Genomic DNA, 14,538 nt, shown 5'->3' with positions numbered 1-14,538 from the left:
GCTTTGCTTCATAAGTGTTTCCAGATCGTGCCTATTGCTTTGTATTCATCAGCTCGTGCTATTTACATGCGGAATCGCGCTGCCCTTACAGAGGAAATATGAACTTGTGGCTCATCCATTACAGTCCTTGGCTAGCCCACTGTACCCGAGCTGTCAAAAAGGCTTGTGCTGAATTTCAGGACGTACACTGTTACTCTTAGGGCGCTTATTCTTAGACGTCGATGGTTCGTTGTTTGCCCTTTTCCACCATTTTTATCATTGTTTTTGCCCCTTGTAATGCCCTAGATAGCCAAGACCGCTACACTGTGTCCTTATAAAAGTGCAAGACTTGCTAATCAAGTCATTAATTTAAAAACGTGTCACTAAACATGTATGAGCTAGGGTTAAAAAGGTTTTGGTCTCAAAAGTTACATTTTATATAATTAAACAGTTATATACACGGGATCCCAAAAATAAATAGAGTTTAAAAGTTGGTTTACAGAATTCCCAAAATACAAGCAACCATCAACCATACTAGGGCAAAATAGACATTTCTAGTTCTTGCGCCCCTGCCTAAATCTCAACAGTGGTGGCTGAGCAGCTGGTCATGTACATTTCGCCCACAGAGCTCTCCAAATCAGGGCTGATCAAGCTTGCCCTTGCCTTTACCTGCACCACGTAGCACCCGTGAGCTAAGGCCCAGCAAGAAAACATAATAGACAATGCAACCAATAGCAACAGATAATTAATTCGTCAAGCATAACCAAACACTTGTTATATCGCATTAATCACTTAACACATATTCATAATCAAAAATGCAAATAACCGTTCTAACAATCAAATCACATAATAATTATCTCTTGTTTTCTTAAGTACCATTGACTCTACTAGTGAAGGTTAATTCATAACTAAATTATGAATTTGAGCTCAATAACCTTTCAGTCCCAAAAGTCATCCCTTAAGAGAACCATCATTCAATCTCTTGCAAGAAGGTATAGATTCCATATCTGTATACTATGTCCCCAGCCATCTATATTAATGAGTTCCCAAAACAAAAGTTTTTAGCCTGATCATTCTAACAGACCCTAACAAGTGAATCAAAGAACTCATATAACATAAACAGGAGTTCATAGTAACTTGAGGATTAAGATCTATTTGTATATGATCATCAGTTGATATATTTAATTAATACTTCGAAACAGTATTTAACTAAGTATTAATAAACATATCTGGTCCAGTTCTATATATTCTCTAATATATAAAGCACCTCCACTAAAGTGTCCTACCACACTAGTGATCCGGATCTAGATCACATGTATTCATAATACTAGTGGACCGTACTTGCAGTAATTAATCTAAAGATTCCATAACTTTATTTTACTGCGAACTATTCAAGTTCATTTATCTCAAACACAATCCTCCCGTACCAATATGTGTTTGAGATTACATATATGAACTTAGGAATTTCCCTGATATTTACATAATATTATCATAGAATAATACAGTCCATAAAATATATGCATAACAAATTCAATTTATTTATTTATTTCAAAAAACAATGTCTACTACATATGCTTTCAGGGCACATTTCCAACAATGAATTGCTGCCAGTTCTCAGGGACTGCGCGGAGGAATCTGGCCCTAGTCATCACCCCCGGTCCCGGACCTAGTGCCGGCTAGTCGTGTAGATTTTCTTGGACGCATAACTATCCAAGTCAATCTGCAATCAACGACTCGCCAATCAGACCACGATGACAGGGTAAAACTTCTCCAAAATCCACCAATGGAACATAACCAATCATAAACAATCAAAAAATAGGCATTAATCCACATGCACTGACTGCTAATAAGCATGCCCTAATCTCGTCACACAATAGCTATGAATCAAGCATTCATCCATACACAATGTGCAATTTAATCATCCAAATATTCATTTACATGCACGACGATGCTAATAAACATGCCTCAATATTCTCACACAACAGTCAAGGGCTAGGCCCTATCAGTATCTTATGCTTCCTATTAATCCAGTAAACAACAACATTTACAATTCATTTAAGGCATATAAGCACATATACACATTACCAAACCCTGAATTGAGCTTGTCTCTAGCAGCGAATGTACATGTCCAGCCAGTCTTCAGGAACCCTTAAACCTAGGACGCTCTGATACCAAGTTGTAACGCCCTGGATAGCCAAGACCACTACACTGTGTACTTATAAAAGTGCAAGACTTGCTAATCAAGTCATTAATTTAAAAACGTGTCACTAAACATGTATGAGCTAGGGTTAAAAAAGGTTTTGGTCTCAAAAGTTACATTTTATATAATTAAACAGTTATATACATGGGATCCCAAAAAGAAATAGAGTTTAAAAGTTGGTTTACAGAATTCCCAAAATACAAGCAATCATCAGCCATACTAAGGAAAAATAGACATTTCTAGTTCTTGCGCCCCTGCCTAAATCTTAACAGTGGTGGCTGAGCAGCTGGTCATGTACATTTCACCCACAGAGCTCTCCAAATCAGGGTTGATCAAGCTTGCCCTTGCCTTTACCTACACCACATAGCACCCGTGAGCCAAGGCCCAGCAAGAAAACATAATAGGCAATGCAACCAATAGCAACAGATAATTAATTCGTCAAGCATAACCAAACACTTTGTAACGACCCAAATTCGCTAATAAGGCTTAAGGGCCTTGATTAGCGTGCCAGGAGGGCACGATGGGATTCATGTGTGATTTTATGAGTTAAATGCATGGTTATGATTTAAAGCATGTTATTTGACTATTTATTTATCTGAGATGCATGACTATGTGTATTAGTATGCATGTAGGCCCTGATTGTGTTTGAAGGGCATAATTGTAATTTTAGCCCGCTGAGGGCATATATGTGATAATTGTATTCTGTGAATTGTACCACGTGAGTGTGGTGTTATTGTTGTGATGCACGTGCCGAGACGGTCCTAGAGAGCAAGTTAACTTAAGGGTCACAACGGGATTTCTATACCCAGCTCGGGAGGAGCCTAGGGGTACCTCGAGAATTTTTGGTTAAGTAGAGAATTGGCGGTTAATGGTTATTGGAGATTTAGTAACCTGGGTAACCATTAGTTACTGCTAAGAGTAACAAGTTTAGGTGAAAGAAATGGTAGAATTGCAATATAGGAGAAAGGACTAGAGTGCCCTTGAGGTGTAGTTAGCAAAGGGTTTTGATGAAGGGGTAAAATGGTCATTTGGCTGGGCAATTGACATTTTGCAGCTGGGTATTAAGGGGTACACGGTTTGGGGACTTAGTCATTTGATGCTTTGATATTTGAAGAGAAGAAAAAGGAGAGGGAAAAAAAAGCTAGGGCATAAAGAAGAAGAAGGGTAGAAGGGCTGAATTGAGAGCTTGGGAGGTGATCAAGGAAGCTTGTTGGGAGGATTCTTCACTTGAGGTATGGATTTTATACACACTTAAGTTTGTTTTCTGTGTTGATTTGAGGAATTTAAAGCTTGAGTTAAGTTTTTAAAGTTTTAGTTTGAAGTTGCTGAAATTTGAAATCTAAGGGTGGATTGATGGGTATGTTTGTGTTTTGAGCTTGAATCTAGAGTTTATGGGTTGTTAGATGGTTTATTTGATGTTTTAAATTGATTTTGGGGCTTGGGTACCTGCTTGGGATGATTTGGAGTGGTGTTAGCTCGGGGAAAACGCAGGGAAAAACCCAGAAATCTGGGTTTCGCATAGGAGCGCCGCGGCCCTGTTCTTGGGCGCCGCGGCGCAAGGCTATTTCTGGGCAGGGGGAGGCTTCTGACTTGCTGGGCGCCGCGGCCCTATTGGGCAGGGCGCCGCGGCCCTATTGGGCAGGGCGCCGCGGCCCTCTTAGGTAGCGCTGCGGCGCTAGGCCATTTTCAGGACTTGAAAGTTTACATTTTTTTTAGCTTTTGCTCCGGGGGTTCGGGGGATGTTTCTGATGATTTGTTTTAGGAATTTGGGAGTCCCGAGAGTGTGGGATTGGTCCCGGGAAGCGGTTTTTGATTTGATTAGTGTTGAGGGATATTTCTTGTGTGTTGTGACTAGGTTATTAGAGAGGCTCGTGCTAGAGGACCGTGCTCGCGGCTTTAGTACATCAGGAGGCTCGGAATACAGGTAAGAAAACTATAACACCCGTAGGATGGGGCATGGGCCCATAGTGTGATTGCGGGGCACGGCCCTATATTGCATGTTGCATGATGAGATGATTGCAGGGCACGGCCCTATATTGTATTACATGTTAGGGTGCAGATTTAAATGAATTGATATTTGTTTGAATGTTGTTTGATTTATGCTATACATGATTATAGTGAATTGAACGGTTATGGCCGAGGGCGGCAAGGCCGAGAACGGCAGCGGGGCCGGAAGTAACACCTAGCACATGGGATGCTATGGTCAGGGTAGGACCCAGGGGATACGGGTGGTATCCCTACGGTGAAGACAGAGACCCCAGGCTTCGGTAAGGCTTCGGGGGCGGCATGGCCGTATTTGTTTAGTCTAATGGTTGACTTGTTTATATGTGGATTATCTGTTATGATAAACTGTACAAATTGCATATGTTATGCTCTGCATGAGTTTTCTTGCTGGGCTTCGGCTCACGGGTGCTCTATGTTGCAGGTAAGGGCAATGGTTGAGTCAACCAACCATGAGTACGGAGAGCATGAAGCGACGCGTACATGTTTGGCCTGCCCGACTGCTTTGGTTGGGGGTTTATTTGAAAATGGCTGTAATAATCTATGATTTTAGAACTGATCAACTGTAAACTTATTTCAAGATGTAAATAGTTTTCAAATCTTACTTTGGGATCCCAATTGTTTAATGCTAGAAGTTTTTATTAAGTCAACGCATTTTCAAAGATTACAGCCTTAACTTTTATTAGTCACACTTTTGTTTCAAAACCTCGGTTAGCGAGTTCATTGCACTGTTTTGTCTTAAAACTCACTTAGTAACGGCTCTAAGGAAGTAGGGCGTTACACACTTGTTATATCCCATTAATCACTTAACACATATTCATAATCAACAATGCAAATAGCTGTTCTAACAATCAAATCACATAATAACTAGGGCCGACAACTTAGGTTGCACCATTTGTTTACCCCACTGACTCCGACCCGCTTAAACCGAGCTTGGTGCATAATAAGCTGTCCTCGGCTACCAGTGGCTAAGCCACACCCTGTGCGCTAGTGTAACCCTTGGCACTCTTAGGCCGTTGGTTCACTATTTAGTTTACATGGCGTAATACCATCCTTTCAAGCATACACATTAGGGAACCCTTAGTCCCATTATAGATATACAGTCCAGGTGCAGTTTTCTTACCCTTAGTCTCTACGTTCATTGATTACAAGTGACGCTCCTCAAGCACGATCCGTTCCCGAGCCCTAGCTTTAACACCTCTTCTACTGAACCACTTCCTTGACAAATTCCTGAGCTAAAACCCAAGCTCTCAGCTTCAATTCAGCCCTTAGCCTTGGTTGGGTGTTCCTTGGATAATTCTTGAGCTAATCTTCCAAATCCCCACTTCAATCCTCTGAATTCCCAGCTCAATCCCCTAAATTTTCAGTGTTTTGTGTTTTTTTCCTTGAAAGAGAGAGAGAAAGAAGAAGCCGGTCTATTTTGTTCCACTAGCTTCTGCTTTTGGCTAAGTCTAACCTTGGTTACTTAGGTCAATCCCGAGGCTTGGGGTGCCGGAAACGTCCCCGAGGGTAAAAGGGTAAAGTTCCTCAACATTCCCGCCTAGACTTCCCAACCTTAAATATATCTCCATATATTTATTTCCATATCCCGATAGTCTAAGATAACTACCCGATACCTGAAATACCCCTTGACTTGTCCAAAGTCAAAGTGAGCTCGTATATCTTCTTGCTCGCACCGTTCCTTGTGCTCGCAAATTAGTCTTTGATTTTGTGTAAAGGGTGATTCAGGTCTGGGAGTTGAGGGATGGTAAGGGATGGCAAGCTCGGGCCCCCACTGATTCTCTGAAGATTGCGACATTTAACAAGGAAGAAAAAGGTGAGGGCCCATAATTTTAAAGAATGGAAAAATTTATCTTGATAACTCGAGTTTGCAAGCTCAAGATAACGAGAATGCCTCAATCAAACCTAAAGGCTCCAAAGAGCGAGGTTAATTCGAATGACCACCCAAAACTATTGTAAAGTTTGGGGTATCAAGAGTTCACCCACGCAAGAGTGGGGCAGTTATTGCCAATTTAGAAGAATCCTGAATTTCTAAGGAAAAAGTTGGCAGTTACTCGAAAAGGCAATATTTTCGGGATCCATGTATTAAAACCCTAATCCAAAACCATATTTCTTAATCTACACGAAACAACGCGTTTTGCACACAACAACTTTTAAAAAATCCTTATTCCTTAGGGATTTGTTGTTATCTGATATTAAATCTCAATTATCATGTGATATTACGTATTTAATGTATTTATTTACATTTATTTCAAATCTAAATTATTGGTTGTAACTTCCCTAAATCAGGGGAAGATATTATGATAACCAGGCCTATAAATAGCCTGATACTTTTCATTTGTATTTACGCACAAATTGATATTGAGAACACTCTGTCGAATTTCTCTAAGAAAGCTTTGAGAGAGTATTAAGATCAATAATATTAGCAAATTTTAATTGCTGAACCACGTAAAATTATTTCTGTTCTTTTCTTCTTTTTGAAATATTGTTTAGTGCTCTTCAAATTTAAGTTGATGAAAAACGGTGTCAACATGATGAAAAAAAAAGTTAGGGTCAAAACACCCACGTGTCCATATAAGGAGCATGTTATACTACCAGTAACATGAAACTCCTTACAACAAAACTTCAATTTTTTTTAAATATATAATTTTTAATTATTACAAAAAACTGCACAAAGTGCGATTATATTTTCTAGTTAGAAAGATAATGAAAATGATAGAGAGAGTTTTAATGATGAAATTATTATATTGCCCACTATTTAAGATTTTTTATATTTAATTTTTAATTTATTGTGTTATTACACCAACATATAAATATAATTATTTATAATTTTGATGGTTATTATAAAATGGCAATAGAATTAATTAATAATAAATTTTTTACATGTATAATTTTCAAAATATCATTTTCTTTCATTAAAAGAATAAATCTAATTTTAATAATATTTTTATTTTGAATAATTATATTTATTTTTTTAGAAAAAGATATATAATAAATTGATAAGAATAAAAAAAAATGGCAAAATATAAAATAGTTTTTTTAAAAATAATTAAGAAAATATTTCTTAATATTTTATTTAGAGTAAATATGTAATTTTACTCACAAAATTTCTCCCACCTTGTGAATTTGGAGGAATCTTCTCCCCTTAATTTTTCTTCTCTCTTTTTCTATCCCTCTTACCAAATAATGGATTGTACCTCTCCTTCCATCCCTCTACAAATCTACTCTACCAAATAAAGGGTTAGAATAGATGAATCATTTTATTGTAATTTATTTAGCTTCTCTTTTTTTTAATTGTATTGGAGATAATATATATTTTTTAGTATTCTATTATCTCAATAATATTTTATTATTACACATATTACACTTGTTATCTATGTCTGTAAGTGTTGTATTTAAATATTGTGTTTTGGATTTTATATTAAGCATGTATTTTGATAGATGATGAGTTGAATTTGTTCTTTATTTTCTTCGTCAAAAAGAAAATTAAGAGAAAATACTGTTATAAAAAGCATGAAAAAGTAGAGCTACTTAAAAATGTAGATGAAAATTATAATTGTAAAATGAATAATGAAAAATAAAATTATATAATCTCATGTTATAAACTTTTAATATTTGTTACATCAGCTGATAAGCATACATTTTATCCGTGGGGATTTGAACCTTTGTGAACATGTCCTATATCCATTACTCAGGCTCAGACAGAGAGACAAATGAAGCCGCAATAGTAGTAGAGAAAGAAGAACAGACCTCGAACTTCGCAATTTGCTTCTTCGGTTCGGGAGCATTTAGGACTATTTTCATTTCGTCCATCTTTTTCTTATAAATATTTTTCTCCGGCCATTTAGGTCCGCCTCCGTTCATTTGCTCAGCTTCTGTACTAACCATGGATTTTGAGGTGAGGTTGGTTGCGGGTATGGAGAGCTGCTTCGTGTCCTTGCCTCTCTTCCTAATCCAAACCCTCCAATCCTCCTCCGCCTCCGGTTACCTCCCGGAAGTTCTCGCCCTCGACCTCCGCTCTCGTTCCTCCAACGACGACCACTGGACCGTAGCCTGGTCTGGCGCCACGTCGTCTTCTTCCGCAATCGAGGTCGATTTTTCTTTGATCTTTTCAATTTTGGTTGTAACTATTTAACTTTGCTGTGTTTGTAGAAATTTAGATTATTTCGTTTGGCTCAGATTGCTCAGCAGTTTGCGGATTGCATATCTCTAAGAGAGGGTACACGAGTTGAAGTTCGAGCTCTGCCAAATGTGGCCAAAGCTACTTTGGTAACAATTGAACCAAACAGCGAGGATGATTGGGAAGTTATGGAGCTCAACGCAGAGCTTGCAGAGGCAGCTATATTAAACCAGGTATTAACAAACAAAAAAGAATTTTGTTTTGAATACCAATTTTAAGTAATTCATCTTTCGATTGTATATGAAGCTTTTTACAGCTTACTAAATAAGTGTGAGTGTAAATATTTTTATATATTTGAAGATGGAGGTTTGTTTCTATCGATGCTTGAAGTCCTTTTTACATGAAGTCATCTTATTTGAAACATTTTTATTGCTAGGATTCATTTTCAGTGTAGTTGGTTGATTATCCTCTCAAGGAAATGGTCGATAAAAAAGTTCGGTTTCAATTATGTACTTTTCTTATTCACTTTAAGATTTTCTTACCTTGTACAGTTTACACTCTTTGGCTCAAACTGCTTTGTTGAGCGAACCCTAACGCTCATTGAGTGAGTGATGATATGTGTTCTAAGTTTAATCCAAAATGACAATGCTGTAAGGAAGAAACCACTGAATTTTGGGTTCAGTAACATTGATGAATAACAATTTTCTTTCTTGGTCGTTTGAAATGGGGCTTGCTCTTTTGTGGTACTTTGATAGTATTTTTTGTGGAGGACAAGAATGTTCTAATCCCTTTAACTCTATAATTTTTGTCTCGTTTCTATGTAGTACTTTTTTTTTATTAATTTATATATATATGTATATATCTATATAAATGTATATTTATAAATTGAATTTTATGGTTGTGTTGTCTTTGTTCAGAATATTATTGTTACTTACAATATAAAGCGATTCTATACTTTCTTTTACACCTTCTTTTATACATATAAAAGGATTGGGTCAACTTTTCTTTCCCTTTCTTCTTATTCTTCATCTGGTGATTCTAAGCAACAATTTATTTTTCTTGTTTAGTAGTTACATATGTGGATTGTTTGGGTAAATACAGGTAAGGATAGTTCAGGAAAAGATGACATTTCCTCTATGGTTAGGTGGCCGTACTATCATCGTGTTTTGTGTGGTTTCAACTTTTCCCAAGGAAGCGGTGGGTAAGATGCTACATTTATTTAAGTGCTTCCCTTATTTAATATGCTACACGGGTTACATATTAAAGTTCTTGAAATTATACAACATGTATTTTAATTGGATGTTTAATTTCAGCCCAAACTTATTTAATGGTTTTAAAATTCCTGCCATATAAATGAAGATGTTGTAATCCACTTCGATTCTGACATCAGATTTTATCAGTGCAACTTGTGCCAGGAACAGAAGTTGCAGTTGCTCCAAAGAGGCGCAAGAAAAATTTAGACTCAAGTCATGATTCTTCCTTGTCATCTTCTAACAAAGCACGTCATACTGCAATGGCTCTACTGCGCGTTCAAGATGGAAACAGGAGATTAGTTCACAAAAGTTCCGTAGAAAGTATTGAGCTTGATGTAGCCCTCACTTCTGTTGTTATGATACATCCAGAAACGGCAAAAATGTGTGAACTAGATATTCTTCAGTCAGTAGTTATAGTGCCACGGTTATCATCAAAGGATTGTGTAAAAGAATCGGAAAAGGATGGCTTGACAGTAAAAAGCAATCTTACTTCAAAGGAAGCTAACAGTGTAATTAAGCAGGAATATCGTCAAGCAGTTGTGCGTATATTGGTTTCGGATTCGGTTGCTAAAGGGCATGTGATGATTGCCCACTCTCTTCGTCTTTACTTGAGGGCTGGCCTGCATTCATGTGCGTTTGCCCTTCCTTGGTCAGCAGTATCATTCTTATTTAAAACTTTTTTTGAAACTCTTGACTAGTGTGTCACTTTAGTTTACACTGCATCGTCCCAACTTAGGATGAGTAGTATGTTCCATAATCAAAACTTTCCTTGAAACAGTTCACCAGCATGCAACTTGAATTTACAAAATTTATTATGTGAAATATATTCTCATCTGACAATGTGATTGTTAGGTATTATCTTTACACTTCTCAAGTATTTGAATGTTGTTTATTAACCTCTATGTTGTATCTACTTTTTGTTCTCAGTAGGAGCTATGTGACCAGCTTTCGTCATGTAGTTTTCTCCTTGGTAATCATCTAGGGAAGAGTGATTACATTTTTCTGAATGATCCTTTGATGACTTTGCATGTTCTTAGTAGTTTCTTTTATTGGACAAATGGCATTGCATAAAACTTCTTCTCTTAGGTATGTACTAGCAATTTAATGGCTCTTATGATGTCTATTTCCTCCAAATTTTATCTAGACGATTTAGTGGCCAACAATTAATTTCCTTTCTTATTTTTACTTTATTTTTGTAGTAAAACTTTATTTCCTATAAACACAAAGTGGTCCTACTTTTCCTGTTTCTTTTACGAAATTATTTTTGTTCCAACAAATGTTTTGGATCCTATCTCTTACAAAATCTTGTCTAATGATATCACATTTATGCTTGCAGGGGTTTATTTAAAGGGATGCAATCATTTGAGAAAGGATATTCCCTCACCTTCACTTTCTCCTTGTCATTTTAAGATGTTAGAGAAAATTAATTCAGAGAAGAATGGCCTTGAAGTGCTTGATAACCATAAAAATCGCAGAACAAAAAATTTGCATCTCAATACTAGTTCAGTAGTTTATATGAATGTTGTAGACCGGACAACCCACGATAGTGTTGTTGCTGCTCTTTCACATGAATCTCATTGCAAAGAGGATGAGAAGGATCCTTGTAAGGATGAAAATGCTAAGGGTCTGGAAAATCTTGTCAAAACATGGTTCATTGCACAAGTTGATTCCATTTCTTCAACTTCAGGAGTAAAAGTTAATTCACTGGTTCTGGGAAGTGAAACATTGATTCACTTTGAAGTGAAAGGCTACAAGCTTGGGTCTCATAAAAATACTTCGATGTCATCTAATGATTTTCTAGAGAACATAAATAAGTCTAGTAAACTGCCAGTTGAAATATTATATGTTTTGACTATTCCTGAGGAATCCCGTTCTGGTGGAATTGTTTATGAGCTGGTTTTTGATGAAATAAATGAAGGGAATAATGATCTTCAAGGTGCACTGTTTAACAGGATGGTTTTTGGTGATCCTGTAACCTTTAAATGTGTCAGAGAGCGAATCTTTGATGAAGATATAAGGACTAATATATCTTCATTGGGTTGGATGGGGACAAGTGCTTCAGATGTTACAAATAGTAGGTTTCTTCATAAAATGTTTCTTAACTCTCATTTGCCTGTCTATGGCTAACCTCTTATTCAACAAGGACACTGAGAGAATACGAAGATAATAGTTCTGAAACTTTTTCAGCTTGTCTTAGTTGTCTTTCATTGAATTTGTTTTAGCTACAAAAAAATAATCTTTTGACTACCATAGAGACTTCCAAAATTATTAGCATCAAGAATCTACTCCCGAAATTATCCTCTTGCTTTGTTAGGAAAATTAATTCAAACCAAAAGTTTAAACTGTACCAGGTGGGCCAACAATAATGCTTACTCTATAACACTTTATGGATGCTAATTCTTATTGCATGCTGGCTACACATTTATAGATCAAGAGTTTTATTTGCTGTTTTACATCATACATGTACATCTTTCGGTGAGGATCATATCTTATGTTAGTTACAAGAAATGACAGATATCAGAATACAACTTGCCTAGTACGTAATTATATTGTAGTTATCTATACTGAAATTTGTAAACCATATACTGCTCGTGAGGATAAAAAACTTGTTCTTTTTCCTTTCCTAATGTTTTCCAAATGTAGGAATGAAGATATTGCTATCCTCTGTTTCTAGGATGTGGTTCAGTTCATACAATCTTCTTCTTCCAGGACATGTTCTAATATATGGACCTTCAGTGAGTCATCTTTTAAATTTGATCTTTCTTTAGAATTTAGATATTGCAGGTTGGAACAAAGTAAATATCCATGTTTTGTCTTTGTGAATCATATTTGTAACTCTCTTGATGTAAATTTATTTTAATATGATCAACTTGTCAGAGAAGTGCTCACGTTTTTTTTTCTTCTAATAGAATACACAGACTTCATTTTTTGTATTTTCTGAAAGTTGATTATGTTCTGAATGTCAAAGCAGTTGATAGATACCTATTATGAAAGCTAATAATTATCCCAAGTTATTTGCTCTGTATGGAATTTTCTGAAGGTTTGTTCCTTGAATTCATAACAACCAAAGTAGGTGATTTATCCATAGTCCAAACCAAACAACGCCCAAGTAGCAAAGGGAAAAAAAGAACTATAAGTCATTAATGAAAATCCATATAGCCACCCAATGCTTAATTCTATCCCAAATAGCTCCCACATCCTCTTCTACATTATTAAATATTCTATTGTTCTGTTTTGAAAGAAACAAAACTATTGTTAGCTCAACTCAATATTATAGTAGTAAGTAATGAATCTTTAAAAGATGATAAATTTATGCATAAACTCAATACTTAACAGATTGCTAAAAACAGATTGGAGTTTTAGTAAGTGAAGAAAAAGCTTCATAATGAAGAAATATTTGAACCTTCTTCGATATTGGTATTAGAATCTCTAGTATTAGTTGTAGTAAACCAGAATCAATTTTGATCTTATTTATTTTCTAGTTGAAAAGATATATGCTATTTACTCGAGTTATATCTTGATCTTGAGATCAAATTATGAATATGCTTCTAGAGTAAATTCCTTTTCAGTTGTGATCACTCATTTGCTGTATATTTTACGTAACTTTTATGTCATTAACATGACACTACTTATTCAAATGTTTTTTTCTAACTATAATAATTCAATTCTATTATTGTTTTTAACTACTAGGGGTCAGGGAAGACATTATTAGCAAAAGCAGTTGCAAAGTTTCTTCAGGAACAAGAAGACTTCTTAACATACATGTACGATGTGTATTCTATTATAGTGTTATTTCTGATTCTGTTTTTTGGGATGTTAGTGCTGTTTTAATTTATTTTTTTAAAGAAACAAGAATAGTTTTATTAAGAATTGTAAAAACATTACAACCAAAGGAGGTGATATATCCACATTCAAATAATTGATACATCTTTGAATATTCTATTGATTCTTTCTAACCATACTTCCCAAAAATGGCAAGGGTGGTCACAATCCACATTTCTTGTTCATCTGCAAAACTCCTCTACAGCTGCTAGACCATCCATTTGCAGCAATATATCTTGGCAAGATGCTGGCCAAACCCAATCAACTCCCATTTGTTATAATAGCCTAGGCCAAACAGTCCCAAAAGAGCAATTTTAAAAATAGGTGATTAGTAGGTGCAAAACTCCTTTTTAACAACAAAAAGTTGAAGTCTACTCATTATAAAAAAACTTCTTTTACATAACACACACTGATTTAAAGACAACAGTAGAGAGTCCAAGCTTGTTTTTGATGAAGCATTCTGGAGTGAATTCTATGCATTAACATCGATTTAAATATTTGCAGTGTATTTGTCTCTTGCTCTAAACTTGCTGTGGAAAAGGCCCAAACCATTCGTCAAGCACTCTCTGGCTATATATCAGAGGCTTTAGATCATGCACCATCTCTTGTTATCCTTGATGATCTTGACTGTATTATTTCCTCTACTTCTGATTCAGAGGGATCTCAAATTTCAAGCTCCGTAACTGCACTGATGGAATTTCTGACGGATATTATGGATGAATACGGGGTACTATTGTTTTTACCATTAGTCAATTCATTGGGATGGAAATAACAGTAATACTGATGTTTGCCAATGTGCTTAGCTTTTAAATTCTTTTGTGCTCTGATTTGTAGTTGATTAATGAAATTATATGCTTTATTAAGATGAACAGAGGAAAACTTTGTTTGTCAAGATAAAACCAAAGAAAAAAGAAAGAGGATTAAGCTCAGTTTAAATCATGCTATTTTTTTTTTGTGCTTCAGAGTTTATAGTTGGGAGCAACTTACATATATCTAGAAATATTATTTTACTATTTATGCCTGATTAACTTTTTTGGTAAACATTCCCTTGCATTAACTTTTCAATCAGTCTTCATTGTCAGGCTGTAATTAGCATTCTTTTAGCTTCAAATTCTTCTTCAACCAAAGTGACTGGCTACATTACAATTTCAGTGCCGTACTCC

At 35.9% G+C, this 14,538-nt stretch overlaps 1 protein-coding gene across 4 annotated transcripts in view; it reads left to right on the top strand.

Annotated features, from left to right (window-relative positions):
* Nucleotides 1-7,820: 7,820 nt before the first annotated feature.
* LOC133801985 (peroxisomal ATPase PEX1) overlaps nt 7,821-14,538 on the top strand; it is a 76,309-nt gene continuing 69,591 nt past the window's right edge. For 3 of the 4 annotated variants that reach the window (XM_062240225.1, XM_062240224.1, XM_062240222.1), the window contains exons 1-8: nt 7,821-8,270; nt 8,360-8,533; nt 9,402-9,501; nt 9,701-10,183; nt 10,890-11,627; nt 12,197-12,288; nt 13,244-13,317; nt 13,880-14,102. In XM_062240225.1, coding sequence (XP_062096209.1) covers nt 8,067-8,270; nt 8,360-8,533; nt 9,402-9,501; nt 9,701-10,183; nt 10,890-11,627; nt 12,197-12,288; nt 13,244-13,317; nt 13,880-14,102 — 2,088 coding nt within the window. In that variant the 5' untranslated portion in view covers nt 7,821-8,066. Of the gene's footprint in view, nt 8,271-8,357; nt 8,534-9,401; nt 9,502-9,700; nt 10,184-10,889; nt 11,628-12,196; nt 12,289-13,243; nt 13,318-13,879; nt 14,103-14,538 lie in introns of those variants that run through there. The other variant, XM_062240226.1, reaches the window with a different exon arrangement.

The sequence above is a fragment of the Humulus lupulus genome, chromosome 9, assembly GCF_963169125.1.
Source record: "Humulus lupulus chromosome 9, drHumLupu1.1, whole genome shotgun sequence".
Lineage (NCBI taxonomy): Eukaryota > Viridiplantae > Streptophyta > Magnoliopsida > Rosales > Cannabaceae > Humulus > Humulus lupulus.
The sequence above is the reverse complement of the archived record's forward strand: the minus strand, read 5'-3'. Positions and strand labels throughout refer to the sequence as shown.